Source organism: Triticum urartu, chromosome 3 (assembly GCF_003073215.2).
Source record: "Triticum urartu cultivar G1812 chromosome 3, Tu2.1, whole genome shotgun sequence".
NCBI classification, from domain to species: Eukaryota; Viridiplantae; Streptophyta; class Magnoliopsida; order Poales; family Poaceae; genus Triticum; species Triticum urartu.
The window spans coordinates 578,611,254-578,626,065 of record NC_053024.1 but is presented as its reverse complement, the minus strand read 5'-3'; the positions used below and the strand labels follow the sequence as shown (position 1 = coordinate 578,626,065).

General features: G+C 46.8%; 2 protein-coding genes across 2 annotated transcripts; both read right to left on the bottom strand.

Moving 5' to 3' along the window:
* Positions 1–6,927: 6,927 nt before the first annotated feature.
* On the bottom strand, positions 6,928–11,238 carry LOC125545126. The gene is made up of 6 exons (XM_048709001.1): positions 10,666–11,238; positions 9,585–9,918; positions 8,793–8,895; positions 8,236–8,326; positions 8,079–8,141; positions 6,928–7,879 (listed from the first exon to the last, which is right to left on the bottom strand). Exons 1-6 carry the CDS (start codon positions 11,221–11,223, stop codon positions 7,166–7,168), a joined length of 1,863 nt encoding a protein of 620 aa, XP_048564958.1. The 5' UTR covers positions 11,224–11,238; the 3' UTR covers positions 6,928–7,165.
* Positions 11,239–13,378: 2,140 nt separating this feature from the next.
* Positions 13,379–14,671, bottom strand: LOC125548743 (probable ADP-ribosylation factor GTPase-activating protein AGD14). The gene is made up of 4 exons (XM_048712292.1): positions 14,497–14,671; positions 14,107–14,236; positions 13,954–13,999; positions 13,379–13,885 (listed from the first exon to the last, which is right to left on the bottom strand). The coding sequence occupies exons 1-4, from the start codon at positions 14,569–14,571 to the stop codon at positions 13,834–13,836; spliced, it is 303 nt and encodes a 100-aa protein (XP_048568249.1). The 5' UTR covers positions 14,572–14,671; the 3' UTR covers positions 13,379–13,833.
* Positions 14,672–14,812: the final 141 nt, after the last annotated feature.

Genomic DNA, 14,812 nt, shown 5'->3' with positions numbered 1-14,812 from the left:
CGTCGCTTTCTGACTCCGACTCGGTAATGTCCTCCTCCGACGTCTGAATGTAGGCGTCAGCAAGCTGCTCGTCTTCAAAGTCCCAACCCGATGTTTGTCGTAGCTTCAGTTTCAATTGAGCTGCCTGCTTCCGCGAACGCTTGTCCTCCCGATAGGCGGCTCGCTCCCTCCTCCTCGCGTCCCTCTCCAACCTCAATTACTTGTAGAACTGGCGCTCGTCGACGATGTCCTGCCGGAAGCCTCCTCGCCACACCACCAAGGCTTCCACGTCCTTCTCTGCGATGGCGAGGCGACGTTGCCGCCTCTGGTGGACACGACGATCCTCGTTGGTGAAAAGCCGTGGGAGAGGCGTCAGATCCTGCGCCCGCTGGCTCGACACGTTGGGAAAATTCATATCCCGACGAGGCCTCAGGAGGCGCCACGCTGCCGCGTCGTGCGTGCGGGCCGCCTCCTTTGCGGTGTCGAAGCTGCCGAGCATGAGACGTTTCTCGCGAAACCGGGTCTCGGAGGAGAAGGCGCCGGAGCGGCGCTCGCGGACTCCGTGAAAATCCGAAGCGCCCAGGCGGCGGATCGACATGGTGACGCAGAGGCGGCGAGAGTAGGCGGCGGACAGAGTGTAGAGGGAGCACCTTCTTTATACCGAGCACCGGCTGCGGCGCGCGCGCGAACCTTTCCCGCGCGGTGGAGCGCCAAAACCAGCGGCCGCTTTCCCCGCGCGCGCGAACCTTTCCCGCGCGCTAGAGCGTCAAAACCAGGGCGACGGCATGATCGTAAACGCGTGCGGTCATGAAATGGGTCGGCCCATTGGGCGCACTTCCGACCCAAAACTAAAAGAGGGCGGACGGCGGGCAAGCGGCCGACTCAAACGAACAAAAAGCGACAAAAACGCCATCCATTTGGGTCGACTCATTGGAGTTGATCTTAGGCTTAAACTCGCCCAGGCTTCACAAAAGTTCTGGCTCCGCCACTGCCTCTACTTCACTCTTGGTAAGGTTGGTGGGTGGTGAACTCGTGACCTCCACTACGCTACAGCCGCAGGCGGGTTCCCTGGCACAGCTCCGGTGTGTCCAGGTATTATTTTACGGTGCATGCATGTGGCCTAGTCTGGCCCGCGTAGGAAGAATTTGACCCGATTGGTTGCCTGCGTTTACTGTGCAGCCCGCATCGCACGGAACTTAAAGCACGTCCAGGCCAGGCCCAGGAAAAACGTCTGAATCGGTAGTTGCTCGCGAGCTTGACTCGGGCGAGGCAGAGGAGGGCGGCGCGTTTCTCTCCTCGTGCGACCCGGGAGATGGCGCGAGCTCGCCCGCGTCGCCAAAAAACCAGCGGGAGGATTTCGGCTCACCTCCCGCCGAGTTGACCCCCATTTAGCCCCCTCCCTCACCACCCAACTCCCGCCACCATTCTTCCTCCGTTCGAGCTTTCCCGCCGACGCGCATCGGCACCGACGAGCAGGTAAGCAGCGCATCTTCATCGGTCGGCGGTCCACGGCGTCGGCGCTCCTTCACCGGCCGGCGTTGATCTTCTACGACTGTCCCTCCCTCGTCCTCAAGCTGCAGCCATGGCCTCTGTGAGTTCAACCCCCCTTTCTCTCTGTTCCTTCTAGCTAGATCTGAGCTGTAGATAGGGTTTGATTTAGATGCAAGGTTGATTAGTGGTCTAATCTGTGAGCTGTTATGGTTGATTGCTATGCTGCAGTTGCAATTTGTGGTAGGGCTAGATGCTCAAGCATGTGGTAGGCTAGATTAGTAGTAGAGTTTGAAGTTGAACCTTGTGCTTGTGTTGATTCGTGCTTAGATACGTGATTTGTAGCTATTGGTGGTCCATTTGTAGCATGTTGTTTGTTGTAGATGTATGTTCGTGCTTATAGATTGTCCGGTATGCTTAGTATGATAGCGATGAACCATATGTACTTAGGCCAACTCCACCGCGCGACCCTATTCTGTCCGGCCCCGTCCGTTTGGGATAAAAGGGACAAAAAAGGCGGCCCAGCGCGCGGGGGCAAACGGACTTTTGTCCGCTTTGTGTCCGCTTTCGACCCATCCGCGGCCCAAGTTTGCACCGCTTTTGGGGTGAAACGGACACCACGCAGACGTGCGGGTCGTTTGCGCGTGTCCTCCCCTGGCTCGCCCGTCGGTGGCACAAGACGGGCCTTTTTCTATCCGCCCTCTTCCCTCCCTCCGGCGGCACCCCCTCCACTCTTCCCCACTCTTCCCCTCACTGCCGCCGCCGCCGCTGCCATTGCAGTCGTGCAGTTTGGACGCAAACTCGCCCAACCCCTTCCCCTCGGCGCCGCCGAGCTACCCAACCATGGCCACCTGGTTTGCGCACCCGCCGGCCGGTTTTGGGGCGGATCCGGTCGGTCTTGAGCTCGGCCGGTTGTGGGAGGCCTGGCCGCGCCATGGACTGGCCGGGCACCTTGTCGGAAGGCCCTGGCAGGGCCGCAAGGCCACATGCAGGCAGTGGCTCCTCCTCTAGCCGCTCAGATCTACACCGTCGGTGGTCCGCCGGCAGATACACAAATGGCGGCCGGCCGGGCTCGGTGCTTGCCCAAAAGCTCGCCGGCGCACCGTTGCCACTCATTAAGTGCGACCACTGCCCAAGGATGGTCGTGCGCCGCGTGTCTACAACGCCGGAACATCCCGGATGGGTGTTCATCAAGTGCTTAAACGATGGGGTATGCGCTTTTTTTAGCTTCGGTTTGTGCTCTAGATTTGACTAGTTGTGCTAACTTCAAATTTTGTTGTGTAGAATGGATGCAAGTTTTGGTATTGGGAAGAAGAGTACATCGATATATTGATAGAGTGAAATTTAGTACATGTTTGTGCACTTTTAGCTAGCATAGAGGTTGTAAATGAGACAAGTGCACTTGTTGCTAGATTAGAGGCTAGACACGAGACTAGGTCTGAGAAAGCAACATCTATTTCTGGCTTGAAGAAGAAAGGAGGATGCCAGATCGAGCCTCCTCCACAGATCAGCAATGAGTGCATCGAGAAGGCCCTAACCCAACTCAAGGGGGCAGTTATGGAAGTTGGCTATCTTCTAAAATGTATTCTTATTGTTCTTATTTTCTTTGGCCTTGCTTTACTAGTCAAAATGTGATGATGTATTGTCATGTACCAAAAATGAATGATGAAAAAAAGTTAAGGACTTGCAAAGAAAAATGCATGCGAACAGGATGCGGTCGGGATGCGTCCGCGCGCTGGGCGCACGACCACCGCATCTCAGGACACGCCCGGACACGACCCCAAATCCCTACCCAAACGGACAGAATCCAGACAAAATGGACGTCTGTTTGGGGTCGCGCGGTGGAGTTGGCCTTAGTATGATAGTGATGAAGTATGTGCTTGCTATGATAGTGATGAACCGTGTACATGTATGCTCCTTCTTTCATGGATTGTCTGGTATGTTGTGTGCTATACTTATTGTCAATCGTGCTACAATTGTAGGACATGACCACGCAAACACAAGATCTTAGTCAGACCCTTGTCCTGTCCGACAGCCAGTTTGCTCCATCGTTTGTCGAGGACTCACAGCCTATGTCCGAGATGGCACCTGATTTAGAGGTGTTCGCGTCTGATTCCCTCTATGTGCCAGTAGTGCTCGTTGAGGCAACTCCTGCTACTGTTGCTGCTGCCGTTGCACTCAAGGTAGCAACAACAAAGGCAAAGAAAGATAGTAGGTCGAACAACATGAAGTGGCAGTCGTTCATGTCCACGTTCGTGCTGAACAAGATGTGTGAGCTCATCTCTAGTGGAGTTAGAACTGACAAGGGCTTCAAGGAGGTGCACTTGAACACCGTTGCGAAGCAGGTGTTCGAGTTCTGTGGCCAGGAGGTGTCTGCCACCAGATGTACAACCACCTGAGAAAGTGGAGATGTCGATGGATCCAAGTGTCCAAGCTGAGAGACCTTATCGGCCCCTCATGGGATGAGAACACTTACTCCATAGTTCTGGAAGCAGAGCACTACACCGACCATGTCGCGGTTAGCTCACAGCCCTCTTCCTTTCATATTGTCCACCATTGACCAGTCTTAATCGCAACTAACAACACTTGTGTTTCATTCTTAGGACCACCCAAGGGACGTTGAGTTTCTCAAAACACCCATACAAAACTACAACCAGATGCAGCACATCTTCTCTTTCGGGCTGGCAACTAGGAAGCATGCCATGGGCTCGGGGGAGCCTCTTGGTTCTCCCATGCCAAACTTCCCTGGGACCCTGGACGTCGAGGTCCTTGATGGCCCTGACAAGCCCTTCGTGAAGCCCTTTAACAAGCCATTTGACCCCGTCCATGATAGGAAGAGGAAGAGAGGAAGCCTGATGAAGGAGGAGATCAATGTCTTTTGCAGCATGACTGAGGCGGTGAAGGAGGTGGCAACAGCCATCAGGGAGTGCAAGCCCCTCGACTATGAGGCTCTCATGGCAGCTCTCAGCCACCTGCTTGACAACAAGGCCCAGGGTGTTGGGTTCGTTGCCATCGCAGACGCTCACAAGGTGTTGTGCTTCAGGAGCTGGCTGGGCAAGCACTACTGCTAGAGTAGTGCTGCCTATGAGCGTGCATGATCCCCGACGGCGATGGTGGTGGCGACGACGACGACGATGGCAATGACGATGACGACGTACATTTTGTGTAGCTAGGGCTGAAAAACTATTTGATGGTCTGTATATTTTGGTGAGGTGGTATATACTAACCCCTCACGCTGATGGTGAACTTGCGGTGGTAGAACGACATCCTCTTTTGAATGTGGTGGTAGGTTAACACCAAAGTAGTGCTAGGTAGAACTTGCTATGTCGTATGATCATGCATGCTTTACTTCTTCTCTTCTGCTCCGTTATTGTTTGTGTGCTACTTTGCTTGCTACTTGTGTACTTCATTGATTTGCTAGGGGTTTACAGTTCATGGAAAGAAGTCAGTGCACAAGTGGCACATATAGCAACAATAGCCATAGAGGGTTGAAGAGTAGGCAGGCAACAGAACAAGCTTACTTCGACTGGGTGCGAAAGCAGGGAGGCAGCAGTGTTGACGATGGCAAAGTTGGAGGTGTCAAGGTAGATCGTCAGTTTGCGCTGAAGCTGAAGAACTTCATCATCTTCGCCCAATTCATCGTCATTGTTGTGTTGTGGCGTTGGTGTGCTGGGTGTGATCATTGTGAGTAAACTGACCAACTAAAATACAAGGTAAGCACAACATGTACGTCGTATGCAACCAAACGTCATGTTTATGTGCCGCTTGGACCAATGCAGGCAACCAAACAAAATATACTTATGTATTACCTAATACAGAAACACTAGATGCAGACAACTAAACAACTTGCAGCGTATTAGAGCCTGTTTTTGTTCAATCAAACTGGGTTGAAAAATGTATGTGATGCAAAAACTGTTCACAACAATTTCTTATTGGCCGGGGGGACGAGCGGATACGGAGGATTGCCAAGAGAATCAAACAGGTTCATTTGTTTCGTTCCTAAAACAATAGCTGATCTCACGGCCGCAGCAAGTTGCAATTTTTTGAGAAGAATCCTTTGTGGCTCTCAAATTTGAACGGCCGCGGCAAGTTGCAAAAAATTATCTTCCCCTTGCACGGCCGCTTCTACTTCGGTGCCGTTCTCGCTGCGTTCTTTACCTTCAATGATCACCACGCACGAAGGCCGACACCACGTCGTTGCCCGCCGACACTAGAATTGGGCTATTTTTTTCTTTCTTTTTTCGTCTTCTGAAGGCGCTCCCTCTCGTTGTTCCTAGCCCAACAGTGCTCTTTTGTGTATAACATGGCAAATTATTTGAAATTCCATGACATTTTTACTTTGGATATACTATGGCAAAAAATCACATCCCATGGCAAACGTGTAGTAAGTTCCACAGCATTTTTATTGAACTTATCATGGCAAATTCTTTTTGATACTTTTTTTTGGGCATGGCAAATTTATTGTTCATAGCATGGCAAATTTATTGTACATACCATGGCAAATTAGAATTTTTGATAAATTCTTTCGTGTATACCATGGCAAATTATTTGAATATTCTATGGCAAATTTGTTTTTACATTTATTTTTAAAATTCAAACTTTTGGGGGGCATGGCAAATTGCATTGAGAGACCATGAAAAATTGATTTTTACAGACATGGCAAATTTATTGTTCAGAGCCAGGGCAATTTATTTTTCCCTGGACTATGGCAACTTCTTTTCACAGCCATGAAAATTTTAGTTCAACAACACAACAAAATAAGCAGGGTTAGAGCAATTTTCTAAAAAAAGAAGGATTTCTTTTTTTCCTTTTTCACTAATTTTCTAAAAAAATCTCTCATGTCAACTTCATTTCAATCACAGTCTAAAGACTTCCATTACATTTTTTTAGTGTTACCATGGCAATTTTATTACAACCAGCATGGTAAATATATTTTTTAAATGTTTTCTTTACCATGAGAAATGTTCACATGCAACTTTTACATAATTTTTTCATCATACACATGGCAAATTTGCATACAAAAATTGTTCATTAAATCATGCCAAGTCTAGATGTCTTCCAATCCTTGTTTTGGATGGGGGGTTGGGGGTTAGGTAGGGGGTATTTTCTGCGTAAGTATTTTCTATGATTTTCCATGATCATGGTCTAGATGTGTTTCTAGTAGAAACTTTCTTCTAATTTTCCTTTCAATCTGTAATTTATATTTATAAAGTAGTTGATGGCAGTTTCAAACTCCCTCCATCTCAAAATAAGTGTCTCAACTTTGTACTAACTTGATGGAGGGAGTATTATATAGCATGACATTTTTATAAATTAAAACATGGCAAGTTGTAAATTATGTTTCTCTACAATTTTCTGTATGAGATTTTTTTTTCTGTATGGCATCTTTTTCAGAAAGTACTTAACTGGGCCTATGCTGTTTTTCCTGCGCACTGTTTGGCTCGGACAGAGATGCAGAGAGAAAACAACATTAGGGCATCGACTGCATGTAAAAAGCCAAAAGTGCACAAATGATACCCTTACAAGTACATCACATGTGCCTGCTGTTTCTTGCAACAACGATATCATTTTACCATTCAGAAGCATTACAACGAAATCATAGCTCACGGCAACAGGATAAAGTTGTGAGGAGGCTTACAAATATTCTGTAACTATACATGCAAAACACGGTCACATACTTGGGTTCTAGTCAAGAAACTCAGGCTGAGAAATCTGAGAAACCTTCTTCGCATTGCTCTGCGTCGGAATCCTCATCTGAAACCTTTTCGGTTATTTCAGTATCAGCACCCTTGTCGTCAGCTTCGTCGCCGTCCTCACTTTCATCCTCCTCATCGCTGGAGCTCGATTCCGGCTGATCACCGTTTTCCTTCAAACCGAGGCTGCAGTCCTTGGCCGTCTCGGCATCCGGCAAGTCATCATCTGAGTCTTCCTCGTCAATATCACTTCCAAGCTCTATCTGGTCCACCTTGACAATAGGGAACTCCAGCGGCTTAGCAGGCCAGTCCTTGAAGAAATTGTTCAAGGCCATGAATTTGAACGTGTGCAGAAGCCTGTGCCTGTCCCTCTTGATATCAGAGTTAAGAAGCTTCTGCAAGAGGGTTGGTTCCCTACTCTTGGTCATCGCACCACCATCATGACGACGACTATTGTTGTTCCTCTCCCTCGGTCTTTTAGACTGAAAATCTTCTCTGTCGTCGGACCTCTGTCGCTTATTGTCACGGCCACGGCCCCGACCACGGCCACGCCCTCGGTTTCCAAAACGACCACCCCCCTGTCGAGTCTTCCAATTACTTTCCTTTTCATTGCCTTGACGTCCCCTGGGTTGACCCTCAGTGTCAGACAGATAGCCAGGTGGTAGTTCAGGGAGTTCCAAACCCAATTCCTTCTGCTTTGCTATAACTTCCTTGAGTTCCTGCACCAAATGAAACAAGAGTATTCAAGATTAACGCGTGTAGTAGATGGAAATATTGGAACAGCGTCGTCTGAATATTTAGACATATAAACCTGAAGTCTTTCATACGTAGTAAAGAGAACCACTTAAATAGATCAATTCTTCTTCCGTTTAAAATCTAGAGAAGACATACATGAACCATAGTACTAGAGCGGCTTACCCGGCGGCGCATTTGGGCCTCTTCATCTTTCTTTTGCTCATCCAATTGACTCTGACACAACTTCTGTATTATAAGGTCAGCAGTCAGTCAATGCTTCTTCCATGTTGACATAAAGTTGCTCAGAACTAATAAAAAACATAAATATATAAACATTGACCTTGTTTATGTTGGCACTTGTAGGGTAGTTTTTCTTGCGTGCTTGAACCCACTGTTTAACTTCTTTTTTGTCATAAATGATAGGAGGGCGCCTGCAAGTATATACTAAATCAATACAAAATTGGTAACAAATGAGATAGTCTAAGAACATGTGAACTGAAGAACAACAAATAACAAGTTAACAACAAAATATAGGCGTCAAAAAGTTTAGGTCGGCTTGTTCAATTCTGTTACTTTAGTCGATGAACTTTTATTTTTGCTAGAACAACATACAAGGATTCAATCATTTGCCAGACGACCACGAACATGTTTTAATAATTTAGAACAAAGTGACATGAAATGTCTGGTGGTTAGACAGAAATGTGGGCATCTAGCTGAGTAACAGAAATTTGTTACCACAAGCTAGTTGGTAGTTAGCACTAGAAATGATGAAGACAGTTTTCTACTATACACAGACCAGGAGAGATGCAGATACCAAAACATGTAATGAAACTCGTTTTCAATACCAATTATACACTTATGTATATGAAAAATATATCAGCATTCAGCATGACATACTTTCGAACTCCTTCAGATGCTGGGCTGTCAATGTGACAATCTCCTGATATTGGACTGTCACTACTTGTAAAATTACATTTTCCTTCTCTCCAGTCATTTCTTCCTGAAAAGATGATAAAGTAACTCATGGTAGTTAGAATACTAATGATATTGTATGGCATGCTCTTCTATCATGTAGCTAAGGTGATCAAATTCGTGACTCGATGTATATCATAAAATAGCACAAAGTTATACACAACTGTGGCAGATAAGATGTGAACTGCAGCATATTCATTTGTACTTTCCTTGCAGTTTTTTTTTCAAGATTCTGTAGGGGAGGCCCTGACAGGAAAATTACAATTTACACACGATATGTACAAGGAACGCAGTGGACTAGACTACACAGCAAGACATATACATGGGACCTTAAGCTAAAGAGTCAATCCAATTGACCAGAGGGCACTTAGCCTCCTCTTTAACCTTATGTACAAGTAACCGCATGCCTTCTGTTCAAAGATTTCATTGTTCCTTTGCTTCCTACTTTCCTTGCAGTTATAAGCACTTAAAATGAAGCTACACATTATGTCAAACGCATCACAAGTTAAGAGTTCAAGGCTAACTGACGATCATGCAGGTTCTACTTTTTTTAGTGGGAAAACAATGCATTGTAGAAATGAGTTATCATGCAATTAGACTTATGGACGCTCCTGCAGCCCTGCTTAATTCTGATTAACACGGCCCCCTATGCATGTTCCAAAGCATGAGGTGACACAGGGTAAGTTCTGTTTGTATGCCATAAGCATAGAACGGTACCTCTTCCACGGCCTTGATTAAAATTTCTCCCTCTCCCCCTGCCACCAGATGGGCTAAACCGTCCATCCCTACCATCTCCTCTTCCCCTTCCACCAGATGGACTGAATTGCCCTCCACCCCTACTATCTCCTCTCCCCCTTCCACCAGATGGATTGAATTGCCCTCCACCCCTACTATCTCCTCTCCCTCTTCCACCAGATGGACCAAACTGCCTTCCATCCTTACCATCTCTTCCAGGGTTAAATCGGGATTTCTGATCTGCTGCATTATTCCTCACACCATTTTCAGAGGCAACATGAGAGATGCCATCTGATTTGTTATTAGTTTGGTTTACCTGTGACAAATTAAGAGAAACATCAATTAGATCACAGACCTGTGCTGTACATTAACAGGGACCAGTACATCTAAGTAACAACAACAAAAGTTGTAAGCCGAGGTCTGCTCGTGAGAGGTATGTGATGATATAGCGATCATATTACCAATTCATAACAGCAACAGTAATATTAACCGATATGTTCACGGATATACGTTCCAAAACAATCACAAAAGCACTTTTCACACATTTATGAGAAGTAAGAAAGTTTGAGAAGGACAAATTTGTGCCCCCAAAAAAGCAGAATGGCATTCAGAATGGAGCTTAGTTGTGCCCATAGGCACAGATACTGTAAACAAGAGATACCAATACTCCAATAGAAAATTCCCTGGTGTGTGGCAGGCAGTACACTAACTATTTGGGCGCAGTCAAAAAATACTTGTATACTGAAACATCATGCTTGGGTAGCCAAACAATACAGCATTGCCATTCATCATTATCAGAATGCCATCACGGTGTCCTGATCCTAAATGGTCCTGCTAACACCCATAGAGAACATCACTCTGAAAGACATGACAGCTGATCAGCTATCCCAGTGAAATATGCCGCTAGTGGGGGAAATTGCAACAAAAAGGACAATCACAACTATTTACTGATCGAAAAAAGAAGAAGAATGGAGTAAAAAAAATTCAATAACCGCTACAGTGCGCTGATATGATCCTAAAGGCTAAAAGCGTAGTGTTATTATGCAGCAAATGATTCACCAACCTGACCGACCCCTCCACTACTGTTCCGATCTTTCCCATCAACGTTCAGCGCAGGCCTCGGCGGGCCGTTCACCCCGACACCGCTGCCGCCGCTGCCACCATTCCAGGCAGCGCCCATCATCGGCAGGGGCGGCCGAGGCCCGGCCAACCCAGCACCACCAGGCCGGAACACGCCGCCGCCGTTGAAGCCGGCCTGAGGGCCAGAGAAGGCCCCGAACTGATTGGGGTTCGGCGGGAAGCCTCCCGGCAAGAAGGGATTTTGCTGCTGTTGCGGTTGGTGGTGGTGTTGTTGTTGGTGCTGCTGCTGCTGGAGCGCGGCGGCGGCGAGGTAGCCGAGGTTCTGGAGCTGCTGCGCCTGGCCGAAGAGTTGCATCGCGAGGAAGGGGTTGGCCGCCGCCACCGCCGCCATGGGGTTGGCGGCGCCGAAGCCGGGGAAGGCGGCGGGGCTCATCTGCTGCTGGTGCATGGGGAGGGCGTGGGGCGGGGGCTGGCCGGGGTCGCCGGGCCGCGGGTGGTGGGGCTGGGCGGCGCTGGGGCGGGGAGGGTGGAAGGGGCGCATGGCGACGGAGAGGGGGAGGGGGGAGGCGGGTGGGGAAAGATTTTGGGTAGGGTTTTAGGGGCGAGGGGAGGGGGGCGTCCGGCGAGGAGACTAGTTAGAGCTGTCTGTCTGTCTGACCGTTCGTGCGCTCCTTAGTTCTCTTCTGCTTACAAAAAAAAAAACGTCGTGTGATCGTTTTGTGCTCCAACTAGGAGTTTTTTTTATCGTTTTGACCTCAAGGTTAAAAAACAAAATCGATGCTCTGAAAATGTTACTTACAAAAGCATTTTGAAGCTCTGATTTTGTTTTTTTTGCATGACTTTCACAATGTGATTTCATGATAAAATTTTGCATGCACAACAAACATTTGCGGAAGTATGCCACAAAAAAAAATTCATAATTTTTTGAATTTTTTTATTTTACTTTCACACCAGGAGCACATGCCTTTGCTACTTGAGAGAATGTCTTTGATCGAGCAGCTCTTCCACTCATTTTATTAGTAATCAAACCTCTTCGTACAAAGGTACTTTCGTATTTTGATCTGGCTCTTGCGTATGTAACTATGTATAGCTATCAATATATCATGAGAGAATTCCTTATTTAATATTGTCTTAAAAAATCCCTATCTGACACCGTAAAACTATTTCTTCATTATATAACACCAAGTATAAAATGTGCTCCCTTTGTGACGCTTCCATCCATTTTGCCTACTAAGGGTGTTAAACGACACCTGGAAAGACATTTTTACCCCTGGTGCAACTTGTGTCCAATATTTTTCACTTGACCAAAGAAGCAACATTTTTTTCACTTGACCAAAGAAGCAATTTTACCTTGAGGTCGCTGTTGATCAGCTTGCTTCGGCCGGCGCAGATCACATGATGGTCGGGGCTGGGAGGGGCGGCTAGGGCGGAGACAAGGATGGGGGCTGGTCGGGTGTGGAAGAGGAGGATGTTGCAACCCCTGTGCCGGCCATTTGAAGCCGCTCCTTGGCTGCCCTCGCAACGTAGTCGCCCTCCATCTCCCCCAGCCTATCGCGCAGTCCCCGACGCCTCCAGGAGCATTGGTGTCGCCGCTGCTAGGAGGATTGGCGCCGCCACCGGTAGCTAGGGTTAGGAGAAGAGGAGGAAAAGACAAGGACGAGTTGTGGTCGGGAGAGAGCTGCCGGCTCGGCCTCTTTTTTTTTCGTGCGGGCAGGGGCAGTTTTGTCCACTAAACAGAACTGGCAAGTGTCTAATGGAGTAATGGTATGTGCTAATGGAAATAATGAAAATGTTATAAAAGGCATAAATTTTAGCCTTAGTGTTGGGTAAGGAAGAAAAAAATTATTGATATTAAATAGGGAAGCAAAGTTTAAGACAGTGTTATGTAAAGAATTTTCTCATATCATCGTGACTCGTGAGCTTTGTCGTCTTTGGCATCTTGTTTACATGGTACTCCCTTCGTAAGGAAATATAAGAGTGTTTAGAGAAGATATAAATGATTTCCAAAAGAATAGAAGTGATCCATTCTCTTTGGTTGCTTAGACGTCAGTGTCGGGAAGTAATAACTTGGCTCCAGCTAGTAGATAGGTTATTGTTTTAATTCTCACAAGACCGACGCTTGGACAAATGGCGACCCTTCTTCTTTGAGTTAGTCTTTCGGGCTTCGATTCTCTTCAAGTTTCTCTCTCGGGACCAATTAGACATAGATCCAGCACATATTCCTGCCAGCTCCTTGGGACGGTGAGGTTAGGTTTTCTCGTTGTGCATACACAACGACAAGCTTTAGTGTCAGGTTCTTCGGATCGATTCAAGGGTTCAATAACAACGACTACAGCCCGAGGGGCACGTGCATGATGAGGGGTGATGGCGGAAGAAGGGTGAACAGCGGCATGGAGATGAGATGAACAAGGCAATAGCTCCATTTTAATAGTATCCATATGATTAACATGTACTCCCTTCGTTCCCAAATATAAGTCTTTCTAGAGATTCCAACAGATGACCACATACAGAGCAAAATGAGTGAATCTACACTCTAAACTATGTTTACATACATCCGTATGTTGTAATCCATTTGAAATGTCTAAAAAGACTTATATTTCGGAACGGAGGGAGTATAAATGCATTAATGAGGGAGATGTGATGAACAAGGCAAGCTAGCACCAATTCAAGTAACATCTCACAACAAATTCAGTCAGTTGACGAGCCACCGTACTTTTGCTTAAAGATAAAGATCACGAAGGACCGGAGAATGCGGATGATCCCCTGCTTCTGAAAATGAGTCAATAATATCCTATTTTGATTCAAATAGAACACAGACCCAAACCACGGGCAAATGACAGACTGTGGAAAATAAAAGCAGACTCATGGTTTTCACAAAACCGCCACACACCAATATACAACAGAGCTGAAGGACACAGCAGCTTTGCTTCAGGTGAAAAGACTCCAGCGCACCGGCCATATAGAATTCTGCACATTCCTTTCTAGCAATATACAGGAAAGCTGAGAGTGAGACAGTGAAATCGAAAGATATCTACTGTGCTGTTTCTGGTTTCAAGCATATAGTACACCCGATGGTCCTTTTGGGTTCCGAGCAGTGCAAATCGGCTCTCCTCATCTGTTCATCATCAGCGTCGTTCTTCACCAGCAACTCTCATTCATCAAATGGATTTCTTGGTGGAAACTGTCCTTGCTGTGCTGAGTTCCTGTTACAGGGCATCATGTAAAACATAAGGTCTTACAAACTATAAGAACAGGTTTCGGGGGAGCTTACAGCATATGGGAGTCTTGTACTTGCCCCGGGATGTACGACAACCCTCCTGGATTCAACAAAGAAAGATAATGTATATTAACAATGAGAGTTAGTGTGTTCGTCTACTTGTGTACTTCTGCTTGACGACCAATTTGGCGTGAAGAGGCGGATTACCCTGAGATGCAGAAGGAATATATGGCACGGTAGAATTCTGAGACATCCATGGCTCTGCTAAGTTGACGGAGTATTCTGCGGGAAGATGAGTATCCGGCAATGTTGCTTGTAGTGAGGTCAAATCCATAAACTGAAAAGAGGAATAAAAAAGATGATAAATAAGAACACAAAGAAACAGAGGTTTCCCTTGTGACAGGGTTTTGGCAGTACTGAAACAACTGCATTCTGAAGTAGCAGCCAATAAGAGAAGAATGTAAAAGGATATCGTGTGTTAGTCAGCAACGGTTTATTCTAAAGCTTACAATGTGTTTACAAACAAAAGGAACTATTAGTAGTCCATGTTATAACAGTTATAAGTGCAAACCAGAAAGTAGCAGTACAGTTACACACCATGTCGTTGGCTTCAACATCAGACTCAAATGCCATGTCAAACGGATTTGTTGATTTTCCAGCATGAGACACCATGCCCTGAAACCAGATTCAAAAGATCAGTTAAAAAGAACTGGGGTAAAATGGCTCAAGTTGTCCAGTAGCCCCATGACAGGCAAATAAAGCAAATACAACATCGCAAATCTTTCCTACACCAACAATTTGTATACATACATGAAAGCAGTCACAATCCAAGCATGCAAAGGCAGGAGAAGGCATGTAGCATGCCTCGATACACACGCAGTAAGAGCTAGAGAACTGTAAGGCCTCGTATCAC

Bases quoted from the DNA above. Each gene is read 5' to 3' on its own strand.
- LOC125545126 (XM_048709001.1), bottom strand. From the start codon at position 11,223: ATGCGCCCCTTCCACCCTCCCCGCCCCAGCGCCGCCCAGCCCCACCAC. The intron at 9,919-10,665 runs GTTGGTGAATCA...AATTTGTCACAG, and splicing joins GTAGTGGAGGGGTCGGTCAG to GTAAACCAAACTAATAACAA. The intron at 8,142-8,235 runs GTCAATGTTTAT...CTTATAATACAG, and splicing joins CAAGTGCCAACATAAACAAG to AAGTTGTGTCAGAGTCAATT.
- LOC125548743 (XM_048712292.1), bottom strand. From the start codon at position 14,571: ATGGTGTCTCATGCTGGAAAATCAACAAATCCGTTTGACATGGCATTT. The intron at 14,237-14,496 runs GTGTGTAACTGT...TCCTCTTTTCAG, and splicing joins ATGTTGAAGCCAACGACATG to TTTATGGATTTGACCTCACT. The intron at 13,886-13,953 runs GTAAGCTCCCCC...GCCCTGTAACAG, and splicing joins GTACAAGACTCCCATATGCT to GAACTCAGCACAGCAAGGAC.